The following is a 26,977-nucleotide window of genomic DNA, read 5'->3' as shown; positions in this document are numbered from 1 at the left end:
GGCACTGGGCTCCTTGAGGTGGCTCACGCCTGTGAGCACATTTAGGCGTGGTACCATGAAAGTTTCACTCTTCATGAACTGGGAACTTCAGGGTGTGATTCTGTGTTTCTGTTCGTTAGGTTTGGTATTTGGAGGAGGGGTTCCACGGCTTTCGAGGGAGGTAGTTGGAGAACAGAGGGCACCATCTCCAGAGTCACAAAGTAGTTGGTCCATGGTCCATTTCGAGGCAGGTCAAGAAAGGGGATGCCCATTAACCCACTGATGTTCAGCAAACCCCCCGCACTGGTCCCTGTAGAGGGATGCAGCCAAGCCTTTGGAGCTCTGAAAAAACTGGGGGCTTCCAGGTGTCCTCCATGCCATCTCTTCCTAGGTCCCACTCTGAGCCCAGGGGACTGGTGGTCCCCTTCCCCCAGTTACCTTGGCCTCACTAGCACCTGCTCCGGCACCATCTGGAGAGGGGTATAGGACAGCAGAAAGGAGAGGTCCTGGTTCTTTCCCTGTTCTCATGGGCACATGTCTGCCCTGCCTCCATTGAACTACAACCCTGAGACCTTCCTTTCGTTTGCCTGGTTCCTGGAGCTCACATAGGAAGGGTGTGGTACTCCATCCACTGCTGACTTTCTAAAGTGACAGATGAGAGAATGCCTCCTGATGCCCTCTTTCGTCGTTTAGCCTCTAGGCCAGAGGTCGTGGAGGGTTTTAGAAGCACAGGACATGCCACATTACAGGGGCTCATCCTGTAGCACCCTGCAGATCGTGTTTGGAGACCATTTGCCTCTTATTCGGGGCCTGATCCCAGCCTACGCCGCCCCTGAGCTGGAATTCCCTCTTGTCCTGCAGGCTTCCTTGCCTGCCACACTAGAAAGCACTCACCTGAGCAGAGCTGGGCCCAAGGGCTGCTTTTGTCTCTTTGGATGAGTCAAAGATACTATGTAACTTCCTAATAAGTGAGAAAACCTGTAAGATGTTACACCTGGGGCAAAGGAGACCCCCAAGAATTTGGGAACAGATGCAGAACTGGTCAGTATCCATGGGGTGCTGATCAACGCCCTCTCCACCTGAGACAATGTATTGGCATTTCTGTGGATGAGAATCATTTTCTTTGCCAAATTTTCTCCAACGTGAAAAGTTGCCAATAGATCAAAGGCAAGGGAAGGCACGGGCCCCCAGAGACTTCGGTGACCCAAGGGGTGTGCTGCGTTCGACACTGGTGATCGTTCTCCAATTTCAAGTCTTTCATGCCATTTCCCGATGAGGATGTCACGGTGTGGTGGGGGTAGGGTGGAGGGACATGTGTCGCTCCCCCTTTTCAGGTTTGCCCTTGGCTCCCCAAGCTCCCTGATCTTTGGGCTTTCGTGGATGGAGCCCCTGAGCCCCTGGTGGCCACAGTATCCATGATCTCACTCCTTACTTTTCTTTCTATGTAACTGTGATGACTGCACATTGAGCTATAGTGTACGCTAATGTAAAGTGACGTGCTCAGCACGGTCCAGCAGTAGCCACTGGACATGGGCCTTGTGAACACACAGGGTTCCCCTGGGGCTTTGAGGGGTCTGAAAGTGTGGGGCTCTGAGCATTGCCTTGTTTCTTTACTGCTAACTTCCCTATCCCCACGTAAGCATCCTGAGAAGTTCTAGATTCTCTTTCTCCTGCCCACACTGCTCCCTGTTCCCCACCCGCACCTCACTTTTTCTTCTTTTTTTTTAAATAAGTATGCTCTGTGCTGGGTGCGGGCACCAGTGCCGGGCCCAAACTCACGACCCTGAGATCGAGACCTGAGCTGAGGTCAAGAGTCGGAGGCTTAACTGACTGCACCCGCTGAGCCCCCATCCCCCCACCTCACTCTTTCTACCCTCTTTCTTCCAAGCACGTGCGCCCTGCAGAGGTCAGGCTGCTCATTCTGGAGAACATCCTTCTGAACCCGGCTTACGACGTCTACCTGATGGTGGGGACCTCCATTCACTACAAGGTGCAGAAGATCAGGCAAGGAAAGATCACAGGTGGGTCACTGACAACGTGGTCACCATGGCGGAGGCTACCCTTTCTATCATTGTGGTAAAACGCCTGTAACAGAATTACCATTTTCACCATTCTTAAGTGTGTGGTTTGGTGGCACTGAGATAACTCACATTATCATGTCACCATCTCCTCCAGCCCTCTCTGGAACTTTCTCATCTTCCCAGAATTGAGACTCCCGTTTCCATTAAACACTAGCTCCACATTCGTCCTCCCCCAGCCCTTGGCAGCGGCCATCTTTCTTGCTGTCTCTGTGACTTTGACTTCTCTGGGGACCCCAAATAAGATGAATCCTACTGTATTTGTCCTTTTGTCACTGGCTTTATCTCATTTAGCCATAATGCCCTCAAGCCTCATCCACATTGTAGCGTGTGTTAGAATTTCCTTCCTTTTTAAGGCTGAATAACACTCCAGCGTATGTGTGTTGATATTTGTTGAATGCTTATCCATTCATCTGTCAATGGACACTTGGGTTGCTTCTGCGTCTCAGCTATTGTGAATAGTTTTACTAGGAGCATGGGTGTGCAAATACTCTTTTCAGGACACTGCTTTCGGTCCTTTCGGGTGTATATCCATCCCTTTGTTTGGAGAGCATCAGAAGCTGTGAGCATCACATGGGAATGGGTTTGCCTTTGGTCTGCTACTAACTGCTGGCCAGTCTTGGCCAGCTACTGCCCACCCTTTGGGGCTCAGTTTCTCCTTCAGATACCTTGAGGCCTTTCTGCCTATGCTTTGAGGGCAAAGTTAATTAGTGGATATGGATTTGTTTTGGTAATTCTAGAACGCTGCGGACCTGGGATACATTTTATATGGTGAGTGTTCTTAATGCAGCACCCATCCTCCTAAGAATTATTACTATTATTATCGTTTTTTAAAAAAGTTTATCCATGTCTCATGGCCAGAGCCCAGGAGGTCAAGAGTGTCCCCAACCTGTCCAAGGGCTTTGACATGTGTTGAGGCAGGTGTCTCCCCCAGGTTGCGGGGTCACTCTGTCTGTGATGCAAGGTCTTGTATAAGAAGTACATAGATGCTTCAGTATCCAAGGAACTTGGGTTTTGTTCCATAGAGGAGGTCCTGAAAGACCCTGCCTCACCTGGGAGCAGTGGATCTGGGGAGCAGTTATAGTGTGAGAGAGCACTGTTCCCCTCAGACTGTGGAAGCTGGGACTAGACTCCTTCTGGGTAAGAAGCAGGGCAGGGGCTCGTGGCCAGAGATCTGAGAGCTGGGCCCCAACCGGGGAGGGCAGTCAGCACGGTTAAGGGTGGGTGATTTAATAAAGAGGTTTTAAGAGCCCACCCTGAATTAGCTCAGGTGTCACAGTCCAGAGGAACAGCACATCTCAGGGGACCAAGAGAATTTGTGGGCTGGGTCACTGATCTACAGTAGATCTCAAAGAACACACACAAAGAACTTTTGTGTCAGAACACACAAAAGATAGCCCGGGGCAGGAATTAGGAATGTTGTTGCCTCCCTTTCATCAATGGAGAAACGGGATCGAAACTTCCTCCAAAAATGAATACACCTGTGTGACTGATGGTTCTGGTTGACTCAGGTCTAGAGCGGCTTCCACAAGGAAGCCTCGAGACCCGAACCATGAAGGTCCACCGTGACCTAGTCATACAAATGGAAATTCTGCTCATTGTTTTAGAAGGATTGGGCTTGGGTTTTTTGTTTTGTTTTGTTTTTTAATTGAAGTACAAGTCATATCACTGTCATTTTGAACGAGTTGACTGGACAGGGAAGTGAGGACTGATGACAGGACAGCGATGTGAATTTCTGCTGTTGCCTGTCTCGTGCAGCACCCTGCATTGGCTTAGAGAATCCTAGGTTAGAGGCCAGTTACCTGGACTTATGAACATGCAGATCTTTAAAACCCCAATTAATTCTTTCTCTTTCTGTTTTTAGTTTTCCTTCCTTAAAAATTTATTTTTTCCTCTTTTCTTCCATGTCTTTATTTCCCTTCTGTCTGCCTCCCTTTGTTGGGTGACTTGCTTTCTTGCAAGCCCGTTTATTGAGCACCTACTCAGTGCCGTGGTCTGCTGGCTGCTGCATATGTCGCCCGGGGTTCCTGCCTTCCTGGAGCACACAGCCCAGCAGCCACTCTCATGGTTATTCTGCAAACATCTTACAAGTGGGGGCAGGGGAGGGAGGAGAGGGGCTCTTGGAGCTCCTAACCAGGGAGATGTGTGTTGCCTTCAGAGCAGTGTTTCCAGCAGGTTTGGGAGGGGGGGAGACACTGGTCCTTCCCCTCAGTTCTTAATGGTGTTGGTGTTTGTGCTGCTTGAAGACATGATTGGCACAGTAACCAAATTATCGGACAGAACAAAATGCGGGAAGGCCATGCTGACTGAGGGAATTGGTGTCTGAAAGAACTTGGGTGGAACGGTGGAAGGGACAGAGACAGAAATGCACCGAGGCTGGGAGAGTCACCTGCCGAGACTGGTGTCAGTGACCCAGGTGTCAAAGGGACTTGGAGCCCAGCACCCCCTTAAGCCGTGGCTGCCTAGAACTAACTCACATGGACTGTGTGAGCAGGGGCTGGAGCCAGAGGCAGGGGAGTGAGCTTCCCATCCTCCTGGACTCAGATCCTTTCCAGGAGCTCCATGGTCATCCCTGGAGCCTACCCTGGGGGGGGGGGGTGGCGGGGGATGAAAAGCATGTCTGGAGGGTCAGCCAAGGTCAGGAGGGTCACATGTGGGCCTCCTGGCTTACAGAAGGGCAGCCCTGGGGATGGCCCTTTAACCCCTGCAGATGATAGATGGGCTGGTCCAGTGCCCCAAGAACAGCCTTCCTATTTTTACAGATAGACAGTGACCCTGAGCATCTGCAAAGCCTTCTGCATTCAGTGCTTTTCATAGTAGCGAGCTCTGCATTCTAAGAGGTGTTCCAGGAGTCAAGCCCCTTATTTTCATTGTTTTAGGATTTTTTTAATTATGTTGTCATGCAAGATCTTTTGAGAATCAGTATGTTCATTTCTCAAAATGGCCTTTCTGTTTGGAGAAGTTTAAATAAGGGCGGACGCTAGCACTTCATAAAACAGCATAAAGTAATACTGCTTGATTGAGCAATGGCATTATTTTCTTATGGTGTGGATCCTTGATGCCCTGCTGCCATATTCTGAACGTATAATCCTCAAGAATCTCAGCCCAGTTTGGCTGGGCTCCCCCCGGGTAGAGAACGAGGAGATGGGCTGTGTATATGCTAAAGGATTCTCCATTCTGGCATGTGCTGGAATCACCCAGAGGGCCTGCACAAGCTCAGAGCTTCGGGCCCACCCCCAGAATTTGTTTCAGCAGCTCTGGGGTAAGGCCAGTCATTGGCAGCTAGTAGGTGACATTGATGGTCCAGGAGGGCCCATACTTTGAGAACCCTCTGCTCTATGGCAAATTCTTGGGGATTTATCAGAACAACACAGAAGACACCCTAAGATAGGAGGTGGACCAGTTGCCTCCCTTTTAGAGTTCCTTTCGGAATTCTTGGAAGTCTAAGGATGCTCTAGCTAAAATTCATCCTGGCCCTTGTCCCTGATGCCTGCAGGCCCTGAGCTGGGACCCAGGGAGAAATGGTGACCAGGGGAACAATCTGTGGCTCTCCCTCCCTCCTCTCCCTTGCTGGAGGGCCGGGATGTGGCCACGCCTACAGGGTCCTGAGCAGGTTGCTTGGTAGGAGGGAAAGTTGAGGGACAGGACTGGGAGGGGTCAAGTAAAAGTGTTCCTGTGCTCTTTGGTTTTTTAGTTTTTTGGTTTTCTTGTCTTTCTGGGTTTTTTTGTTTTGTTTTGTTTTTTAATGTTCAGTTAGCCACTGTATAGTACGTCATTAGTTTTTTGTTGTAGTGTTCAGTGATTCATCCCGCTGTCTTTGGTTTGAATCCCAGCTCCGCCACTCCTCTGCTGGAGGACCCTGTGGGATTCTTGCCTCGATTTCCACAGTACCACCGTCTTGAAGGTGTGGGCATCAGCAATACCCGCGCCAGGGGTCGTTGTGGGATAAAATGTGGTGATAGGCCCCTAAAGCAGCAGGCACAGTCCCACCACATCTTGTTTTTGTGATCAGCAGTAGCCATTTATAAGAGCGTTCGTGGTCACTACCCACAGGGTGTGGAAGATGGACGCCAAAGTGGTGGGTTTTGCAGGGTCCCTCATTTCCTGGGAAAATCGTTTTTCATCCCGGCCCAGATTGAGTGAGTTCTCTTCTACAATGTGACACTGAGCTGGGAAACCTTGATGGATGGTCAGGATGGTGACGGAGAACATTCTTTACAGATCTTAGACTGAGCTCCCCAAACCCAGTGGGAAACTATGGACTGGTGCCTTTTTGGAAACCCCCCACTCCCAGAGGCCACATGGCTCCAGTGAGCCCCACCCTAGGCCCTCGGTGCAGCAGCAGAATTCACTTAACTCATGGATTCTGCAGGCAGCCTACAATTGCTGTCAGAAGCTGTGCTTAATTAGGAAAAAAAAAAAAAGCAGTTTATGACAGTCACTAAAAACTGATTGCTTCTGAAAATTCATGGAGAGTGTCAGTTTTGTCCACAGGCATGGAGAATACTGTTAAATTTTAAAGTGTCAAGAAAATTATAACACTGTGTGTTAACTATACTGGAATAAAAAAAAGTGTTGAAGAAACTAAGCAAAAAAAAAAAAAAAAATCAAGCAGTCGTACGGATGGTCGGGTCCAGGGATTTGGGGTGGGGCGGAGGTACTGGTTCGTAACGTTCCCTGTCTTTGCTCTTGTCTCTCCCACTTGGTTCTTTCTGCTTCTGGGCGGCCAGAGCTGTCAATGCCTTCCGAGCAGTATGAGCTCCAGCTTCAGAACAGCATCACGAGCCCCGAGGGAGCCACAGGCCAGCCTGTGGCCATCTTGGACCAGGATACGTCGACGGTCACCGCTGTGCAACTGGGACAGAGCAGCCTGGTCCTGAGCCACAGGAATATCCTTTCTTCAGCCCGGCTGCAAGTCCATATGCACATCCTGCACAGAAGATTGGCCTGTTTAGGAGTCATTTTTCTCCCCGAAAGCTTGGCTTGTCTAAAAATAACCCTGTTTTCCCTCAAGGTCTGAAAAATCAGAAAGAACTGAAATAGCAACACGGCTGTGTGGCATCGCTCACCTCCATGGGTGACTCACTGGAGAGGCTCCGGGCTGGGAGGTGGTGGCAGGAGCAGAGTTTTGCTCCTCGCCTCCAGAACCTTCCCTGGCACGGACAGCCCCATCCGAAGGGCCTGGCCAAGGCTGTTTGCACACCAGCGTGTGGGTTGTCTCTGTCCTAGCCTTGTCTGGGTGGTCTCCAGTGTCCCTTGCAAGAGACCCTCCCCTGCTTGTGTGGGAAGCATGGCAAGGCCTCTGATTCTAGAACATGGCTTTGTTCTACTTGGCCTCAGGCAAGAGGGTTTTCATCCTCTCTCCCATGCGTGTGATGTCTCGGTGGTAATCAGGCTGCCCTAGCCTTGCTGAATCCTGCCACCTGCTCTGTTTGCCTTTGTGTGTTTTGTTCCTTAAGTAAGAATTCAGGTATCCGCATGCAGGGTGCTTCTAGGTTACCCAACAGCACCATCTACGTGGTTGAACCCGGATACCTGGGTGAGTCTGGTCATCATGGGTCCTTGCGGATGCTATTGACAGGAGTTAAAAAAATACATAAAGGCAAGAGCAGTTGCCCAGAAATTGCTTCACCCTGGCCAGCTCTGCCAGCTTTTTTCCCAGGGCTGCTCCCCAGTCCTTCTTGCATTGATGCACAGAAACAAGCAGAGGGTAGGCTAAGGTCAAGGTAGGTGGGTAGCTCCAGAAGGAGAGAAGTGTTTGGGTAGAGTCCAGAGGGTTTTGTCTCCTCCTGCTTCCTATACCAGGGCTCTGTCCAGACCTGACCATGGCTGTGGACATCTAGGGGTTGGGGGCCCCAGTGATCAGCTCAGTGACAAAGGAGCCCCTCAAGCAAGGAGACACTTGGTAAAAGTCTCAGTGGGGAAGAAGGGGAGACATTTGACCAAGAGAGGAAGGGAGGAATCTGCGGTCACGGAGGACCTGTCGGGGCAGAGCCTGGGCCCAGAGCTGCTATAACTGTTGAGTGCTTGAGAGATGTCTGGGACACACGTGTAGTCCAGGTCATAGATGATGATGCTCCCTTTGAGTTTCCTCCGTGTTGACTTACCTATTGGGTGTACTGAATGGGTTCAGGCAAGAGAATATGCAGCAAACCCCTGGGTCCTCCTGTTAGCTGCCACACGAGCTTGCTCACTGGTGTAGGCCTGAGCTGACAATGTGGAAACACCAGGCAGGGTAGCCCTGTGGGTCCTAGGAGCTTCATTCATTCAGAAAGGCGTCATTCAGATGTAGACTCACTGTGGATTCAGATGTAGACCTACTGAGGATTCAAAGGGTAGACCTACTATGGATTCAGAGTGCAGATCTTGTGTGGATTCAGATGTAGACCTACTGTGGACTCAGATGTAGACTCACTGTGGATTTAAAAAGTAGACCTACTGTGGATTCAGAGTGCAGATCTTGTATGGATTCAGAGGGTAGGCCTATTATGGATTCAGATGTAGACCTACTGTGGATTCAGATGTAGACTCACTGTGGACTTGGAGAACAGACTCACCATGTGTTCAGAGTGCAGATCTATGAATTCAGATATAGACTTACTGTGGATTCAGAGGTAAACCTACTGTGGATTCAGATGTAGACTCACTGTGGATTCAGATGTAGACCTACTAAGGATTCAGAGGGTAGACTTACTATGGATTCAGATGTAGACCTACTGAGGATTCAGATGTAGACTCACTGTGGATTCAGAGGTAGACCTACTGTGGATTCAGAGCACAGACCTATGGATTCAGATGTAGACTCACTGTAGATTTAAAGAGTAGACCTACTGTGGATTCAGAGTGCAGACCTACTGTGGATTCAGTTCATACAGTTACAATGGATTCAGAGTCTAGCCTTCAGTGGACAGGCTCAGGTCTGAATGAGCCCTACAGCAGTTGGTGTGGAATATGCTCAGGTGGTGCTGGGGCAGCTGAGGGCCCAGCCCAGCACCTGCATCCCCAGGGCTGCTGGTAGGCATTAGGTCTCCCCGTGATTTGCAGCTGTTCTTTCTCCTTGGAGGAGTGTAGGTGAATAGTTTGTGGGGTCCTACAGGTGTGCCTGCTACCATCTTCTTCCTCAGCGGCACGCCCCTGTGGCCCAAGTGGTCAGGCTTTGTTGCCTGCCTGTTTTGTAGGGTTCACAGTCCATCCTGGTGACAGGTGGGTGCTGGAGACCGGCCGCCTGTATGAAGTCACCATCGAAGTGCTTGACAAGTCCGGCAACAAGGTCTACCTGTCAGACGTGAGTTCCCGCCTTGGGTCCCAGCGGGGTGTCAGTGCGGGATATGTCTCCTGGAGTGGCCCCCCAAAGCTGCAGGGCCCCCATATAGCCGAGTTCAGTGATTGCTGATGGTGCTGCTGGGTTCATGGGGGACAGCACCGTGACATCCCTGGTGCCACTCTGGACTTTGTGAACCTGCGAATCTCTGCCCCCCAGCCCTACCCCTGCAGGGCCCAAGTGGGGAGAGGGGGCCGCAGGCTCAAGAAGGTTCAAGAAGGCAGTGATGGGGAAGTAGCATCTGCCAGCTGCCTTCCTGCTCCCTTGTCATTAGCCTGAGACTTCACGGTGCTGAGAATCTGTCTCTGCCTGCTCTACAGAAGATCAGGGAACAGTTCCTGACCTTTCCCTGCAGGGCCAGGAATACTTGTAACTGTCTAATACCCGTAACTGTGACCTAGGCCAAGCTTAGCTTTCTGGCTCTAGAAAGGAATGGCAGACATAGAGGGACGGGAATCTCGGCAGGTTTTGGTCCTTCATGAGACGTTCCCAGGATCATCAGCCAGAAAGTCTGCGACCTTCCTAGGGGCCTCTGGGGTTTTAGAAGAAGGAAGCAATGTTCCCCCTTGGGCAGCTTTGCAGGTCATTGTTTTCCTCATGTTGTTTTACATAGACTGTCGATCAGCATTTTTGGGGGAAGAAAGCTCTAACGGATATTGGTGACCTTTTTGGTGTTTGCTGGTTTCCTCTTTGGAACCTCAGGGTCTGAGAAAGCTGACGATAGTAGGCTTTGGGCTCCCCTGAGCACCACATGGGTAATCACAGCAGGGCCATGTGGGGAAGGGTAATGGCCTGGGAGGGGGTCAAAGGCCAGAGGGGACAGAGCCCAGTTCTACATCTCGTCTAGCTGCTCTGCTGGTTTTGGAGACCTCTGTGCCTCAGGGGGCCCCGTGGCCTGGCCTGGCTGCTCTCTGTGGGTCACATTGCTCCTTTCCTGCGTTCTGACTCCCAGACACACTCCCAGAAACACCTCTTTCACTCATCCTGCCTCCCTTCCAGAATATTCGCATTGAAACCATGCTGCCTCCTGAGTTCTTTGAGGTGCTCACTTCTTCCCAGAATGGGTCATACCATCACGTCAGGGCAACAAAGAGGGGCCAGACGGCCATCGAGGCAGCCCTCACCTCCGTGGTAGACCAGGCAAGTCGGCACCTCCCTCCCTCTGTCCCCTGCGCCCTCCCAGGCTGGACATGCGCCGGGGGAGCAGGGGGCCCAAAGTTCAGCCTGGTGCGCCACTCTTGCGGGTACCGTGGGGGTTGCCTCTAATCCAGGCTCATGGGGGCATGTCTGGTGGTAGGGCATGTCCACATGGTGTACCCCTCCTCCTTTGCCCTGTGCCAGCCTCTGTCAAGGTAAGCCTGCCCTTCTGGGATTGGGGTGGAAACCCTGTTAGGGAAACGGAATTGGGCCCGTGTGTCTAGCTGTGCTGTTTCCAGGAGCCATGAGCACCCCTCTGTCTGTTTTAGCTCTTGGATCCTTTAAAGTCTTTTCATTTTCCCCCTTCATTTAAAAGGCCAGTCTGTTCTGGGCATGAGCAGTTTTTGATTGATTGGAACATTAGCACGGGTGTTCTTACCTTCCTGCCCTGCACAAAAACTGGCCCCTTAGCAGGCAGCAGAAAAGAACAGCCTGCAGGCCAGACTGCAATTCCTACCAGTCTGTCACTGCAGCTCCAGGGGCTTTGGGCAAAGTTGCTGCAGTGCCCCATGCCTCAGTTTCCCCATCTGTCAAGTGGGGGTAACCACAGCATCCCAGGTAGGGTGCTGAGAAGGTGAAGTCAAGCAGCATTTACTTGCGTGGCTGTTCCAGAGCCCTGGGAAGCTGTCTCCATGGAGACAGAGAAGGCTGCAGGCTATCAAGCATCTTCCTTCCTGCTCCCAGACCATCAAGGAATCTCTTTGTGACCTGATCTCCAGGGAGGGGCGGGGGTCTGCTTGACTGGGAAAACCTCTGATGACCTGGTTGTCATGGTGACGTGCGGCACCCTCACCTCTCTGTAGGACGGAGGGGTCCACACATTACGGGTGCCTGTTTGGAACCAACAGGAGGTAGAAATTCACGTCCCCATCACCCTCTATCCGAGCATCTTGACGTTTCCGTGGCAACCAAAGACAGGCGCCTATCAGTACACAATAAAGGTAACCGTGATTCCCCACATCTGGGTGCATTCTTTTGGGTGTTTCCGTGGGATTGGGGCTTTTCACCCATCCTTTTTCTTTTACTATTACCTTCTAGTGGTTGGAGAGAATTTAAAATCAGGGAATTTTATGCTTCTTGTATTTTCTGGGGTTTCTAACACAGGATTGTATTTTGGTAATCAGAAAAAAAAAAACAACCCTGAAAAACAGAAAAGAAAGCATAATAAAGAAAACCAGGAATACAGATTTAACTTCCACCTGCATTTTTTGTTGTTGTTGTTAAAAATAATAATAATAATAAGATTATTCTACAAGTAGTGTAACTATCCCCGGAGAAAAATGTGAAATTCCAGGGAAAAACATCTCTAACTCTGTCACCTGTCAAATGTTCTCAGTCTCTGATATTCATGTGCCCGCCTGGCCTTCACTGGCAGGGACTGACTCCCATGGGGGCTTGAGTCCCCATCAGTGGCCAGTAGAGTGCCCATCAGTCCCTGCTGCCTCCCTGGCAGTGAGGACTGTCACTGGGATCTGCTGCCTGTTCACGCAGGTGTCTCCCATTCCTGGCCTCTCTTGAGCTCCGGGGTGGTGGCCCCCGACCTGGGAAGCCACTGGACTGTCTTTCTACTCCATGGTGGACGACCAGGAGTGGCAGGGGTATGTGCCAGGAGGGAGTGTTGGGCCTGGTCAGGGAAGTAGCTTCTAGCACCTGACTGTGGCCCAGGGTTCTCCCACTCCAGTCTGTAGGTGCTCCCTGATCTGGGGCCACTGTCACAGGCGACGGTGGGTGTCAGCCACAAGACCCCTGGAGTATGAGGAGGAAAAACGAGGCAGGGCAGAGAGAGTGAGGTAGGGAGATGGTCTCCAGCCAGATATCAGCCGATGCCAGGGTTTTTCATGGGGTGGGAGACTGCTGACCATGCGAGTCAGAGAGTGAGACAGAGGGATGGACAGAAAGACCAGGCAGGTGGACTGATGTGATTGTTCTTCTCTGCAGGCCCATGGTGGCAGTGGGAACTTCAGCTGGTCTTCATCAAGCTATGTGGTTGCCACTGTCACTGTCAAGGGTGTGATGACCACAGGCAGTGACACTGGACTCAGTGTGATCCAGGCGCATGATGTGCAGAACCCGCTACATTTCGGGGAGATGAAGGTGAGACCTCAGGGGCCCGGAGCTCAGAATGGTGGTCTCTAGCTACCTCCTCACATCCAGTCCTCGGTCTTGTACTTGGTGTTGGTGTTGGCGGGCAGGGGGATGGTCGTGACATTCCTCACCAGCCAGGGGATGGGACACAGAAGGGCCAGGGTCAGCATAGGTGGAATTTCTGGAAAGGAGATCAGAGAACACAGAAGACATGAGATACTCAAAGGAGTCATTCTAGAAAACTCCTCAGACCTGAGAGGTCTGAATCTCCAAATCAGAAGGGCCACAGAGTGTTGGTAAATTCACAATGAGAGGGAGGCGCCAGACTCCAGGACACCTGGCTCTGACTCCTTTCCTCTCCCTGTACTGGGGCCCTACACCTGGCTCTTCATCACAAGTGATGTTGGACCAACTTACTTAGCATAAGGCCTTGGGTGGGAGTGGTCACCGGCTGCTGAGCCTCTGCGTCCTCGGTGCCCAGAGCATGGCAGCTCTTAGTAAATACTGGCGCGGGCCCTTCCTCTCTCATGGAGCCTGCTGACCTCCATCTGCACCCCTGCCCTCCAGGTGTATGTGATCGAGCCCAGCAGCATGGAGTTCGCCCCGTGCCAGGTGGAGGCCCGTGTGGGCCAGACCTTGGAGCTGCCCCTGAGGATCAATGGCCTTATTCCTGGCGGGGCCAACGAGGTGGTCACCCTGAGTGACTGCTCCCATTTTGACTTGGTGATCGAGGTGGAGAACCAGGGCGTGTTCCAGCCACTCCCAGGTAAACCAGCACTGGTGAGTGGGCGGGCGCCAGACAGCGATTAGGCCAGACCACCAAAGTTCTTAACATGGGCTGCCCCAGATTCCTAAACGGAGGGCTTGAGGGTTACAGCATCAGGAATGGCATCTGGCCCCTTGTCCCACCATCAGCAATGATCCGGTCTAGCTCTTGCCCACCACGTGACCTGCCCTGTCACTGGGCTTTCAGAACCTCGTGTTCCACATCTCTAAAATGGGCATCATCCTAAGTAGAACTGCATGTCCTCGTGCCCGTTACAGTGTCTAGAAGGTACGAGGAGCTCAGAATACACTGTCCATAGGGATTTTGGCTGGTGACAGAGTCCTGACACATTGGTGGCATGCAGGGTCCAACTCCCTGAATAGTCGAAGCTGTGCACATTGCTCTTTCCTCTTGGGCATGCCAGGCAGGGTTTCAGTGGTGATATAGGTGGTGATGGTGGCCACGGAAGTTAGTTTAACCCTACCAGGTGCAGTGAGCACTCAGTGTGAGTGACTCATCAGACTTTCTGGGGGTGTGGGAGGGGGACTGTGGTTGGGCCGCATGTCATGGGAAGAGACTGGGGCTGCCTGGCTGCCCCAGGTCATACAAGGGCACAGGTGGGATGGGATGAGACTTGTATGAGTCTGACACTGACCCTGAAGCCTTTTGTCCCCTGAGAAATGGTGCTTCACAGGGGAGCCGGCCAGGGGCAGTGGTGGGGGGGTGTTCTGTGGACAGAGAAAACCAAGGACTGATAATTCACTGGGGGGAAGAGGAAGGTTTGGGCAGGGGTTAGAAGTCACAGGTGGGCAGGGTCTCTGTGGTCCCAGGGGTGGGCACGTCTATGGGGCACAGGCGTATACCGTGGCCCTGGGATGGGAACCTGTGGAATCATGAATCACGAAGGGCTTGGACTTCAGGGTCTAGGCAGTGGGGAGCCACTGTTGGTGGTTGAGCACAGGAGTGACCACTCGATCCCAATGGGTTTAAGAAGCTCAGTTGGCAGAGGTATTTGTAGGATTGCCTGCAGTGCCTGGGTGGCTTCACATGCCCCTGCTGTAGTTGTGGTTACTAGTGGAGCCCTGTGAACCTGAAGCTATGCCAAGGAAGGGGTCACTAAGTTCTCTGAAAGGTCACTAAGCAAACCACGTTCATGTCCTTCCTTGGATAATGCTGTTCTGCCCTCTCTGACCATCCAGGGAGGAACAGCTTTTTGAAAATTTAAGTGTCCTCAGTGAGGCAACCATTTAGAATGGAGGAAGACCTCAGCATGAGGGAGAGAGATGCCAGCTGATGGCTCCCCCTGTGGCACCCCTGATATGTGTCTGGGAGAAGAGTCTTCGGGCTGTGGCCCCAGGCACTAGGTCAGTACCCAGGAGGTCCTGGGAATGAAGGATAGGGTTGGGAGCTCTACAGCTATGGGTCTGAGCATCCCTCTTCCATAAATTGGCTGCGTGGTGGTAGACAAGTTGCCCAACTTCTCTGAGCCTTGACTTTTCCATGTATAAAACAGGGATACTAGCTCCTCACTTGCTGTGAGGGTTACAAATGAACATCCCTCAGCCCAGTGCAGAAGGATTTTTCCAGGAGTTTGGTTCTAAATACCACAGCCAAGACCAAAATCCTGTGGCATCATAATTTCCCTTACAAAGCCCCTGAAATGTCTCAGTGTAGAGCTGATTTGGCTTTGGAAAGCCTGTGTGTAGGATCCAGGTTTTATGAGAACTATGTATATTACCACCTGAGCCTCCTCAGGGCAGAGGGATGTTGGCATTGTGGAAATCTATGGGACTAGAGACCAGGTGGGGCCAGCAGATCGGGTGACATCTGTCTGGGGCATAGGAGACTCATGGTACAGACGCTTCAGGGCAGAGGGGGAATCCCCCCGTTAGGTTTCCTTCTCTGTCTCAGTCTCTTTCCCAGGCAAGATTGCCCAGGTTGAGAGGGCACGCGATGGGACTCAGGTCCCGGTTCTCAGGAAGGGGCGGCCCCAGGCTCCCAGCACCCTCTGGGTCAGTTTGAGGTTCCACCCTCTTCCTATTGGAGTTGGCCGCTGGGGTCCCATTTCCTCCTTGTCCTCATCATTGAAGTCCCCCTGAAAGTCCTGGGGCTGTAGGCACCAGCGAGCTTCCGGTGGAGCTCCAGGGCTTTGGACTTGGCTAGGAGCAGTGCCCAGGGCGGCCACATCTCAGCTTTTTGCTCCGCTCTGGCCCCTTCTCTGCTCCCAGCCTCCGCTGGTTTTCAGCAGCCTGTTCACTGAGCACCTAGTAAGTGCCGCGCTCTGAGGGTTCCTGGTAAACACGAGGGTGTGGTGTCGCCTTCATGGCCCACACAGCCTATCAAGACCCATCCTTCTGCAGGCAGTTATGGCACCTGGAACGGAGTGCGCCTGCGCTTAAGCCCAGGTCCCGGAAGTCCCTCCCACTGTTGGGCGGGTCCTCGGCAGAAACGCCCGAACGTATTCCTGAGCAGAAATGTGCCCAAGATGGGTGCCCAAGCCAGTTTGGGAGTGTCTGGGAAGGCTGCTTAGAGGAAATGAGAGCGGAACCCTAAGGATGAGAGGGGACAAATTGGGGAGTGTACTGAGGAGTGGAAAGAGTATGTCAGAGGCCAGAGACCGCAGAGGCGGTGGCATGTTCCAAGTTGGGCCCCAGGTTCGTGCAGGTGGATCTCTCACTGCTACGGTGGAGGCCGCAGGATGGGGAGAGCCTGGGTACTGGGGGAGCCCTGAGCCTTCCCACCAGACAGGCTGGGTAGGAGGAAGCTCAGGGGGCTCTTCTGCCATGTGTCAGGACCCCCGGTTCTCCAGCACCCTCTTCCCAGCTATGCAGAGGACCTGGCGTCCTGGCTCATAATTTAGGGCCGTGTCCAGAAAAGCGCTTGCCCAGACTCCCCACCAGCAGAGTCCACGCTCAGACCTAGCATTTCCCTGTCCACTCTATGTAGCTATGAACACAAATCAGCCTATTTGGCAGAGTTGTGGTTTTCCGGAGCTGGTGGGCTCTGCGCGTGGACTCCCTTCGCTCACCCTTGGTGGTGTAGGGACTTCTGCCCAGGGCACAGCAGACTTAGCTCCTTGATCACCCCAGCCAGGAAACAACCCCAGTGCTCATCAGCTGGCAAATGGATGAGCAGACTGGAACCCTTGCAATGGAAGACTCAGCAATAAAGGGGAGCCAACTATCGGTCATGCCACAGCCTAGATGAATTTCAAACGCATGCTGTGTGAAACCAGCCCTACGCAAAGAGCCCACTTTATTGACGTGCAGTATAAGGCAGACTGATCTACATGGAAAGAGACTGGTCATGGATGCAGGGTTTCTTTTTCCGGAGAGATGATCTAAAATTAGCAGTGATAGCTATGCGACTCTATGAACGTGTTAAAAACCACTGAATTATGAGTACCCTCTAAATGGGTGGTTCTGTGGTGAGTGAGTTATAGTTCAATGAAACTGTTATTTAAAAAAAAAACTAAACTGGGACACTTGGGTGGCTCAGTCGTTAAGTGTCTGCCTTCGGCTCAGGTATGATCCCAGGGTCCTGGGATCAAGTCCTGCATTGGGCTTCTTGCTCAGCAGGAAGCCTGCTTCTCCCCCTCCCACTTCCCCTGCTTGTGTTCCCTCTCTTGCTGTGTCTCTCTCTGTCGAATAAATAAATAAAATCCTTAAAGAAAAAGAAAAACTAAACTGTGGTGGAAAAAAATTGGAATGACATAGTGATTGCTTCTGGGAACGGGGGTGGGAGGAATCACCCTAGAAGGAGCGGGAGGAAACCACAGGGGCAGGTCATGTCCCACATCTTGGTAGAGGTTCGGGTTTCACAGGAGGATGTGTTTGTCTGAACTCATGGTGCGGCCTACTTAAGATCTGTGTATCTCACTTTGTGTAAATTTGACCTTAAGAAAAAAGAACCAGGAAGAAATACTGAACTGGAGATAATTATGCGTATCTAAAGCATTTCGAATGAAGCGTGCTGATGCCTGCAACTTACTTTTAAATGCACTGAAAAGTAAGATCAGTTCTTGGATGAGTAGGGGGATGGATTGCTATGCAGTAAGAGAAATACAGTGAAATATTCTTCGTAGAATCTAGGGGATGAGTATGTGGGGTGTCACGGAAATTTTTTCTACATGTTTAGAAAGAATACAGTAAGATGCTGCTACTCTCCCACGAGAATGGCCTTTTTTTTTTTTTTTTAAATCGTGGGAAATACCGAGTATTGGTGGGAATGCTGTGTAGCTTCTACTGGCAATATGACTTGATGCATCCATTTTGGGGAAGATATTTGGCAATAATGATGAAGAGTGAACATACGCGTGGTCCTGGCAGTAAGGACGGGGGGGGCGGACATACCGTACTCTTAGGGATACATGTAATAGAAATGTTAGAATATATCCAGTCAGGAAAAGATGTACACATGCCCGTTCATAGCAGCACCCTGCATCAGAGCCCCACCCTGCAAACAACCCAGATGTTTGCAATAGTATGGGGACATCAGCGGCTGTCTATTCACACAGTGCAATCATACTACAAATGTGGATCAAAGGTCTACCTCATGCAAAATAGAAGGAAGGCTCTCACCACCAATACTGGGCTCAAGAGGGCAAACACAAAGGAGTTTATGCTTGGTGATTCACTGTGGCTAAAATAGGGCAGCCAGCAAAATTAAGCTGGTGGTGAAAAGTCAGGTAACAGTGGTTTTCCTCTGGGGAGGGCTAGTGACCAGAAAGATCTATGGAAGATGCAGGGTTATAGGTCATCCTGTTTCTTGATCCTCGATACAGGGTGTGTTCAGTTTGTGGGGAGGGATGGGGAATCACTGTGAATTGTATGTTTATGCTACGTATATTTTTGGTATGGGAATTAGACTTCATATTTTTAAATTGAAAAAATTAGATTGCGTAAGAAGCCCAGGATGAAGGAAGGGCTGTCAGCCTATCATGTTTTTCTAGGCAAAGGCAAGTTCACGGTGACCATTTGACTCTCTTCTTACAGGGAGGCTGCAGCCAGGGTCTGAGCACTGCAGTGGGGTCAAGGTGAGAGCAGAGGTCCAGGGCTACACCACACTCCTCGTGAGCTACAGACATGGCCACATCCACCTGAGTGCCCGGATCACCATTGCCGCCTACCTGCCCCTCAAGGTGAGCCTGGGGTCCCTGCCCTCCACCTTCTCCCCCGATGCGAGTAGTTCATTGGCTCTGGATAATTTGTATTAAAACCCCGATTGGTGAGAATAGCTTTTGGAAGAGCAACCGCTCCCTCTTGTCTGAAATGTTGAAGGAGCAGAGCCTTCCCAGTGGGAGACAGTGATTGTTAACACGCATGTGGATGATATGTTCCCTTCAGGGGTCCGGACAGGAAGGCTTCTGGTCCACTCCAGATCTATCTGGGTCTTCACGGAACCCTAGGATGGCACATGGTGCCAACTCTGGGGTCTGGGAGATGCAGCTCAGGTCTGGATTGTGCTATCTGCCCTCAGGCAACCAGCTGGAGTGTGAGTGTGAGTCCCCCTTCGTCCATCTGTGGCCAGAGGCAGCTAAAGCCTCTGCAGCTCAGAGCCCACTGCCTCAGCTTTGACACCGACTCCCCAGTCACCAGCTCTGACACCAACTCTGTGGCATTGGCTCATTTCATTTTCCGAGCCTCCCCTTTCCGTGTCTGTAGAATGAGGCTAAGACAACACCTAAACCATAGGGTTGTGGTGAGGAGTAGCTGAGCTAAGAAAAGGGCTTAGAATAGTGCCTATAAGGGAGTGAGTGCAATAGGGTTAGTTATTAAAATGTTAATGAAAGAGAACCAGACCTTCTTCCAACGGGGGTTTGGAAGAGTTCACACAACAGCTTGCGGTAGGGGGATGGCAGACCTACTGAGAACTTTGCCTCTCACACAGGAGGCCCGGAGTCGGTGAGTTGGCTCCCCCTGCAGAGGAGGGCGAAAGGGTCATCCTCCCGGAGGCCCCCTCCTCCGCCAGCCTCCCAGGCTGGGCCAGTTAGGGCCACATTTCCCTGACATCCAGCGTCAGCCTCTAGAACAGCTCTGGTCCCTGTGGTTTGTGGGAACAGGTTTTCTTCCCCTTCTCAGCCATTAGAAGTGGAGTCAGTGAAGTTAGAGCCTTTTACTTCTGAACATCTAGCCCCGAGCATAGTGCCTGATACAGAACAGATAACCACCAAGGGTTGGTTTTGTGTTTCTTTTGGGTAATTGACATGTGTCATACTAGTTCCGCCGTACAAAGTAATGATTCGTATTTGTATACATTGTGAAATGGTCAGCCCAGTAAGTCTAGTCTTCCTCTGTCTTATCAACTTTCTTAGTCATAATCTACTCTGTTAGCGACTTTCAAATATGCGACATGGTGTTATTAACTCTAGTCACTGTGCTGTACAGGACATTGCCAGGAGTTACGTATTTTATAACTGGAAGTTTGTACCCCCTGACTCCCTTCACCCATTTGCTGCCCCATGCCCCTCCCCAGCAGCCCTGCCACCACCAATCTGTTTTCTCTCTGTGAGCTCTTTTTCTCTTTTAGATTACAGTGAGATCATACAGTGTTTGTCTTTCTGTCTGACTTATCTTACTTAGCACACTGCCCTCAAAGTCCGTCCATGGTGTTGCCCATGGTAGGATATCCTTCTTTTTTATGGCTGAAAAATATTCCTGTGTTTGTGTGTGTATCAGATCTTCATCCATTCATCTGTTGCTGAACCCTTAAGTTACTTCCATACCTTGGCTGTTGTAAATAATGCTGCAAGAAACAGGGGAGTGCAAATATCTTTTTGAGTTAGTGTTTTCATTTCCTTTGGTTAAATACCTGGAAATGGGTATTTTTTGAGAAGGGTTGTTTTATTTAGAATTGATGAGTGTGCACATGTGTCCAAACTTACTAGCCAGGACGGAAATCAACACCTCCTTAGCCCTCCCCTCCCCCCCCCCCCACTGCCAAAATCTATATGAACACCTTTTCTGCACCAGTCCTTGCTCTGAAACTTAGGAATGCACACAGAAGGGTCGTCTGGGTGGCTCAGTTGGTTAAGCGACTGCCTTCGGCTCAGTCCATGATCCCAGAGTCCTGGGACTGAGTCCTGCGTCGGGCTCCCAGATCCATTGGGAGTCTGCTTCTCCCTCTGCCCTTCTCCCCTCTCATGCTCTCTCTCACACTCTCTCTCTCTCTCTCTCTCTCAAATGCATAAATAAAATCTTAAAAAAAATAAAACACACAGAAATCCTTGTCCTCATGAACGGACATGCTGGCAGAGACAGTAATAAACCAGTGTTTCCCATGGATAAAGTAAAGTAGGAGAGGACAATAGGGAGGGTAAGGAAGGGGGAGGGTGGCAGTTTAAAAATAGGAAGTCAGGATCCCCTTCCTGATCAGGAAGCAGGGGTAAGGCTCAGAAAACAGGGTTCCAGAGATGGGCAACCTTCTTGAGGAACCCCTGCCACAGCCTCAGGTGGAGTTTCTTTAGGACCCAGGGGAGGAAGTTCCACAGGGCTCTTCCTTGGTGCTTGCTCCAAATGACCAGACACCCTATTTAACTGGGGTGTGTGGCTGAAGTATCAGAGGCGACTGACTGAGCTCACTGTCCCAAGGTGGGATTAAGTGTGAAGAAAATATGGACACATTCCCAATCTAGGCTTCCTGACTGGACACATTATAGGAGAAGGATATAGGTCTCTTCTCATTTTCAACTTTCTTCTGTCTTGATAACAATTAAGATCAAGTTTATTTACACATAACAAAATCCAAAACTGTGGCTTAGCCAGTATAAAGGGTTTATTTCCCTTTCACATGAGAGCCTTCACATGGGGCTAGTGTGGCAGCTCCATAGTCACCAGGGACCCAGGTTTCTATCTTTCATCATTCTAGTACCTTGCTTTCATCCTCACGTTTGCCTTATAGTCTAAAATGGCCATCACATCTGCATTCCGTGTAGCTAGAAGGGGAAAGGGCTCTCCTCCCAGCTGAGGTAGTTTTTTCTAGTAACCTTGTCAGAAGTTTAAAGGAACAGTTTCTACCTCATTGGCCAGAACTTAATCTGTTGGGCATATCTATCTTCAGCAGAGGCTGGGAATTATTTTAGCTGGACAGTTACCTACACTAACAAAATGGGGTCCTTTCTCTAAGGAAGAGAGCAGTGTGGAAACTGGGAAAGCAACATTCAATGACTGTTTGCTTGTCCATTCACCAGTTTACTCTGCAAATCATCTCTGAGTAAGGTACATAGTTGGTACCCGACCCAGGCTGGGCAGACAGAGATGCAGGGAGAAATCCCACACTGTGCCCTGGCTGGCCACCAGTCTGTGGGGAAGGCAGGTGCTCAGACAACTGCAGTGAACATGGTATAGGGAACAAAGAGCCCCAAGGGGGCAGGTCACCGATGAACACAGAAGTAGAAGGAGGGCCTGCTTTGCAGGGAGCTTGGCTGATGAGAGCACTCGAAATCGTGTGTCTCAGGTGACATAGGAGGCTGTGAAGTCTCCCTGGGTCAGATCAAGGAGGTGTTTGAATGCCGGGTTAGGGGTGGATATTTATTCTCTTCTTACCTAGCAGTGGACAGTTGGTGAAGGTCAGGGAAGGACAAAATCAGGTCCACATGTAAGATGAGCACCGCTCGGCCCTGCCCCCCAACATACATGGTAACCCCCTCTATTTGGACCTTGGAGGGGCTTGTGTTTGCTGGCTACCTCATCCTTTCCACAGTCAGCACCCCAGTTACAATTTGGCTTCTTCCTGCTGCAAGGATTAACATCCCTGAACCTACTAGCAGGTTACCCCCTGGGAGTCCCTAGTGCCTGGGTCTGGAGACCCCACCTGGCTCTCCATTCCCACAGTGTCAGTATGACTGAAAGCGACAACCTCTGAGCCCCTGGGACAGCCAGGTGCAGTGGGACCCTGACTTCTGCCCACCCCACCTCTCTCCTGTCTCTTGATTCTGGACCCAGTGTGAGCATCCCTTCGAGGGGGTGCATGGATGCCGGCTGCTAGAAGTGTATGCTGTCTGCGCTAAGGGCCTCCTGATGTCTAGACTCACCCTCTTGTTCTGCAAACCAGGTTCCCAAGGCCCCAGAGTCAGGGTCTCGTCTGAGGTGCAGGGGCTCTCTCCTCTCTGGCCTGGCCAGTTCAAATACCTGTGCCTTCATAGCCACCGAGGAACCTATATGATTTATGGGTGTCCTTCATTAGCTAGGCTGATTATTAACCTTTCTTCCTGGCACAGGATGCTGTGACACTTTTATGCCTGAGTGGGAAGAGCATTACACGTGAAGGTGATAATTCATTGTTCTCCAGTTGTTAATTACAGGCCACGTGGTGCCTTTATACCATCTTTCCCTTTGGGCTGGCCATGGAAAAAAAAGTCCTTTGGCCACATTTACAGTGACCTGCTTTGCCCACAGCGAAGTTTTGCTGGTTGTAGCATTGAGACTTGGGGAAGAATAGAGCACTGGACTCGGAACAGACTGGGTGAACCTGGATACATGTTTTACTTTGCTGGGATTCATGCTTTCCATCTGTAAAATGGGGATGACAGTTAACAATAATGATGGTTGATAACAGCAGGGGCCATTTATTGAGCTTGCGTGGGACATGTACTCAAGGCTTTCATTCACATGCCCTTGAATCTCTATGGCAATCTCGTGAGGCTTGGGTTCTTGTTGTACCATCTTACTGGATGGGGAGACTGAGGCTTATAGAGGTTAACCTGCTTAAGGTTACACAACTGGCCAGTACCAACTTCATTCTAGTTGTGGGGACAGAGAAACATAATCATATGGAAAATGGTGGCAGGGAGTGAGAAGGGTGGTTGAGCTGGGAAAAGAGGTAGCGGGGGATAGGAGGTTCTGTCTGAAGGGGTCAGAGAAGGCGTCTCCGAGGAGGTGAAGTCTGAGCAGAGGCCTGAGTGGTGTAGGCCGTGAGGCTGTCTTGAGGAAGAAAAACGAAGGCCCTGATGGTGCTTTGGCCATTCATGTGCAGGAAAAGGGCTCTTTTGATGGTTTCGAGACCTAGGCTCACAAGCAAGGTAGAGTCTGTGGCTGGGGGCGCCCCAGGTTTTTTGAAATTGCACGTGTGTGTGTACACACATGTGTACACACATGTGCATAGAGGGAGGCCTGGAGCACTAATACCCAAAAACAAATTCAGGAAAGTGTCCATATTGAAAAAAAACAAACAAAAAAGTTCAAAGGACAGAATTCTCATTGACAAGTGATGCTCTTTCTTTGCTAAGGGTTTAGTGAAAGTACCCAGCCCAGAGAACATGTGCCCAAGAGGCCTCAGCAGGTCATGTCACCTTGCCCTCCTGCCTCCATCCTGGAGGGTGTGTGGGTCTTAAACCTGTCACTCAGGTCAGACTCCCCCTCCATATGGAGGAAGATGGCTGCTTGCTGGGACACGGCTCCAGGTGACAGCCGAGCAGTCATCAGTCTGTACCTGTGAGGACTTGAAGCTCTCGGCAGTTGGGGAATGAGAATCTAGCCACCATGGGGGTGCGGGCATGGAAGGCCATGGGTGGAGGATTAGGGGCCCTGGTGAGTGGGTCAGTGTAGATTGGACTGGAGTCTACACTGACCGTCCAGTCTTCATGACAACCCAGCAATACATTCTGGGCTCTACCTGCAGAGGGTCTGAGATCGGATGTTCTGCCCAGAGTGGCACGAACACTCAGGGCTTTATGGATTCCGGGAGATTAGCGCTTAGGGAAGCTGGACCCGGATGTAACTCTGGATGCTCTAGGCAGTAAACCGAAGACATGCTCGAGGTGTGTTAACAGTGGCCTCCCCGCTGCCAGCATGCTGGCCATTCTGAGCTAGAAGCACCCCGCCCATGTGGATGCCAGTCTACAGCATATGTTACACCTGTGTGTATCCATGCCCACAGCAGACATTGCTAATCAATCCTGGCATCCTTTTTTGCCTGATGCTGATTCCACATTCAGAACCAGTCCCCCTTCCCCCGTCTTGCCAGCTGTCGCAAGGCTGTCAGGGTAACAGGTATTTGCAACGCTTGTTCTGAAAATGTTGGGGATCATGAGAGGTCAAGGGATCCTTGAGGCCAAGAGTAGGGGACTGATGCGGGCTCCGTCACTGCAGCATTGTGGTGACCAATTCTCCAGACTGATCTGTTTCCCTTTCTTCTCGATTTTAGGGTTTGCTTTCGGGTGATGGTTTTTTTCTTTAATTTTAATGCATATGTAAGTTGTTTATGTGGTTCCAAAGTTAAATCTGTCTTAGGAGGATCCTTGCAAGTCTTGCTTTCACTTCCCTTTAGGGAAGTTACATATGGACTTTTGACTGCCTGGTGGGTCAACAGCTTGAACCCCTGCATTGTTCAAGGGTCAGCTGTGCATACAAATATTGAATAGTTACGCTATACCCCTGAAACTAGTATAATGTTCTATGCCAATTATACCTCCAGAAAAAGTAAATTTTTCCTAAAGGGTGCATGTTTCTCTACTGACTCACCAACAGAGCATGTGCTCAAAACTCCTAGATTTTTGCTAATCTCATGGTTAAGGGTTTTACCCATGATTTTACAGAAAAAGCAAATCTGTTTACTTCCCAGCCCCCTGGGCAGTGTATCAGAATGGGCACACAGTTCCTCCGCGGGGTCAGGTCAGTGGCAGGGTGAGGCCTCCCGTGCATGTGAACACTGACTTTCCTTCCCCCACCCCCCAATAGGCTGTGGATCCCTCCTCTGTTGCCTTGGTGACCCTTGGCTCCTCAAAGGAGATGCTGTTTGAAGGAGGTCCCAAACCCTGGGTCCTCGAGCCTTCCAAGTTCTTCCGGAACATCACCTCCGAGGACACGGACAGCATCAGCCTGGCTCTCTTTGGGCCCTCTACCTCCCGGAATTACCAGCAACACTGGATCCTCGTGACCTGCCAGGCCTTGGGAGAACAGGTTAGAGAGCAGCCATCCCTAGACTCATCTTGTCCAGAAGGAGGGGTGTAAAATCCCCTTCCCCGAATACCCTGCTGTGTGCTTACAGCGCCATTTCCCAGACAGGCACACTGAGAATCAAAGGGATAGGCAGGTTGACCGGGGTGCCCATCTGGGGACCCTGCCAATACAGGACAGCTTTGCTAGAGCTAGCTAGTTCTGGCTCCCTTTCCACTACTGGGTGACTTCTCTCCCTGGGCTTCATTATCGCCTGCCACCAAACTGGGGGTTGGGACAAAACCTGGGGGAGGTGTCACAGTCAGAGGCAGCCAGGGTCAGGCAGATAGCATAAATGAGCGAGACTTTAGCCCAGGTTTGGCAGATCTTTTCAGTGTTTCAGGATAAGCCAGGAATCCAGATATTTTTTTCTGCAAAATCCCTCAATTTTTATCACAATGCTGAAAACCAGAGAAATTCGGAGACTGGAAGACTGAACCCAACACGTTGGTGATCTGAGCTCTTGTGGGGGTGGTGTGGGCTAGAGAGAGCGGCAGCTCACCCATGGGGGCCTCCTGTGCCTGCCACTCCAGAGGCTCAGGGCCCAGTGCTCATTTTGCTGATAGTAAGGACATAGCCCACCATTCACAGGGTATCCCAGAGCTGGGAAATCAAGAGCAAGGTGGGAGGCCAGTGGGGATCAAGAGAGATAGGAGAGAGCCCGTGTCTTTAGGGAAGTGGAGAATGTTAGGGAAATGGAGAATGCCCTTGCACGTGCAGTAGTGCAAAGGATGTCAGTTGCTGTTAGAACACACGCACTCACATCACCCGAGGTACACTTACAAAGCTTGCCTAAACCCAGATAGCCTTGGTGTGGATGGAAAAGATGCACAGTGAAAGGCCCTGATTCCCATTGGCTTTGTTTTGTATTTTTTTTTTAATTAATAAGAAAAAATTTTTTTAATTAAATAAGAAAAATAAATAAGAGAATAAACTTAGTCCAGAAAGAAATGAGAGAAGTTTCTCCTCCCTGGCTTGGCATCCTCATCCATGTCCCCGCTGGGCCATAGACTTGGTGCTCGAGCAGAGGCCCCTCCGGGACCCTCCTACTCCGTGCCCTGTGCCTCTCACTTCCTTGGGGGCATTACGGTGGAGGCATGGGGCCTGCAGGTCAGCATGGAAACCACCCTTTGTCCTGCCTTGTGGTCAGGAAGGGTGAGGGGCTCTAGGATTGGACCACTGGGTCCTACAAAAGTATCGTGTCATTTGAGGGGCTGAAGGTGCTCCCTCGGCATGGGTTATTCGCTGGGGTGCTTGCAAAACTCAGGCCTGGGCTTGACTTCTGAGTTCCCAGGCTAAACTAGACTTCAACTTCCCTCTTTTGTTGCCTCTCTAATTGTGGCTTCTGCAGCAGCCGAGTGAACTTCTCTCCAAGAGGAGGACAGCATACAGGCTGAAGCCCCTCACACAGCCTCACGGCTGGGCCCCCCACAGCCTGTTGTCTGGTCCATCTGCCATGCAGCTCTCTGTCCGTCAGCACATGCCCTCCCAACACCTGTACCCCATTGTAATGGATCTTCCAAGTCGGTGTGGGTCCCTCATTTGAAAACCCGCAGGCCTGGGAATTTGCCCCTACAACTCTGGGGTCTTTGGAGGGTCCCAGCAAGCTGGGAGGCCT

The 26,977-nt window shown here is 51.0% G+C and overlaps 1 protein-coding gene across 1 annotated transcript in view; it reads left to right on the top strand.

The window, feature by feature from the left end:
• The window catches only part of NUP210 (nucleoporin 210), a gene marked incomplete at its 5' end in the record, with an annotated part of 107,296 nt that overhangs the window by 32,905 nt on the left and 47,414 nt on the right, over nt 1-26,977 (top strand). The window contains 10 exon segments of the mRNA XM_080811331.1: nt 1,868-2,000; nt 6,788-6,946; nt 7,528-7,596; nt 9,236-9,342; nt 10,378-10,518; nt 11,379-11,516; nt 12,514-12,669; nt 13,228-13,426; nt 18,421-18,566; nt 25,102-25,323. Of these exon segments, the coding sequence (XP_080667457.1) occupies nt 1,868-2,000; nt 6,788-6,946; nt 7,528-7,596; nt 9,236-9,342; nt 10,378-10,518; nt 11,379-11,516; nt 12,514-12,669; nt 13,228-13,426; nt 18,421-18,566; nt 25,102-25,323 (1,470 nt within the window).

The sequence above is a fragment of the Martes martes genome, assembly GCF_963455335.1.
Source record: "Martes martes genome assembly, chromosome: 1".
Classification (NCBI taxonomy): domain Eukaryota; kingdom Metazoa; phylum Chordata; class Mammalia; order Carnivora; family Mustelidae; genus Martes; species Martes martes.
Note: the sequence above shows the minus strand (reverse complement) of the source record. Positions and strands in the feature narration are given on the sequence as shown.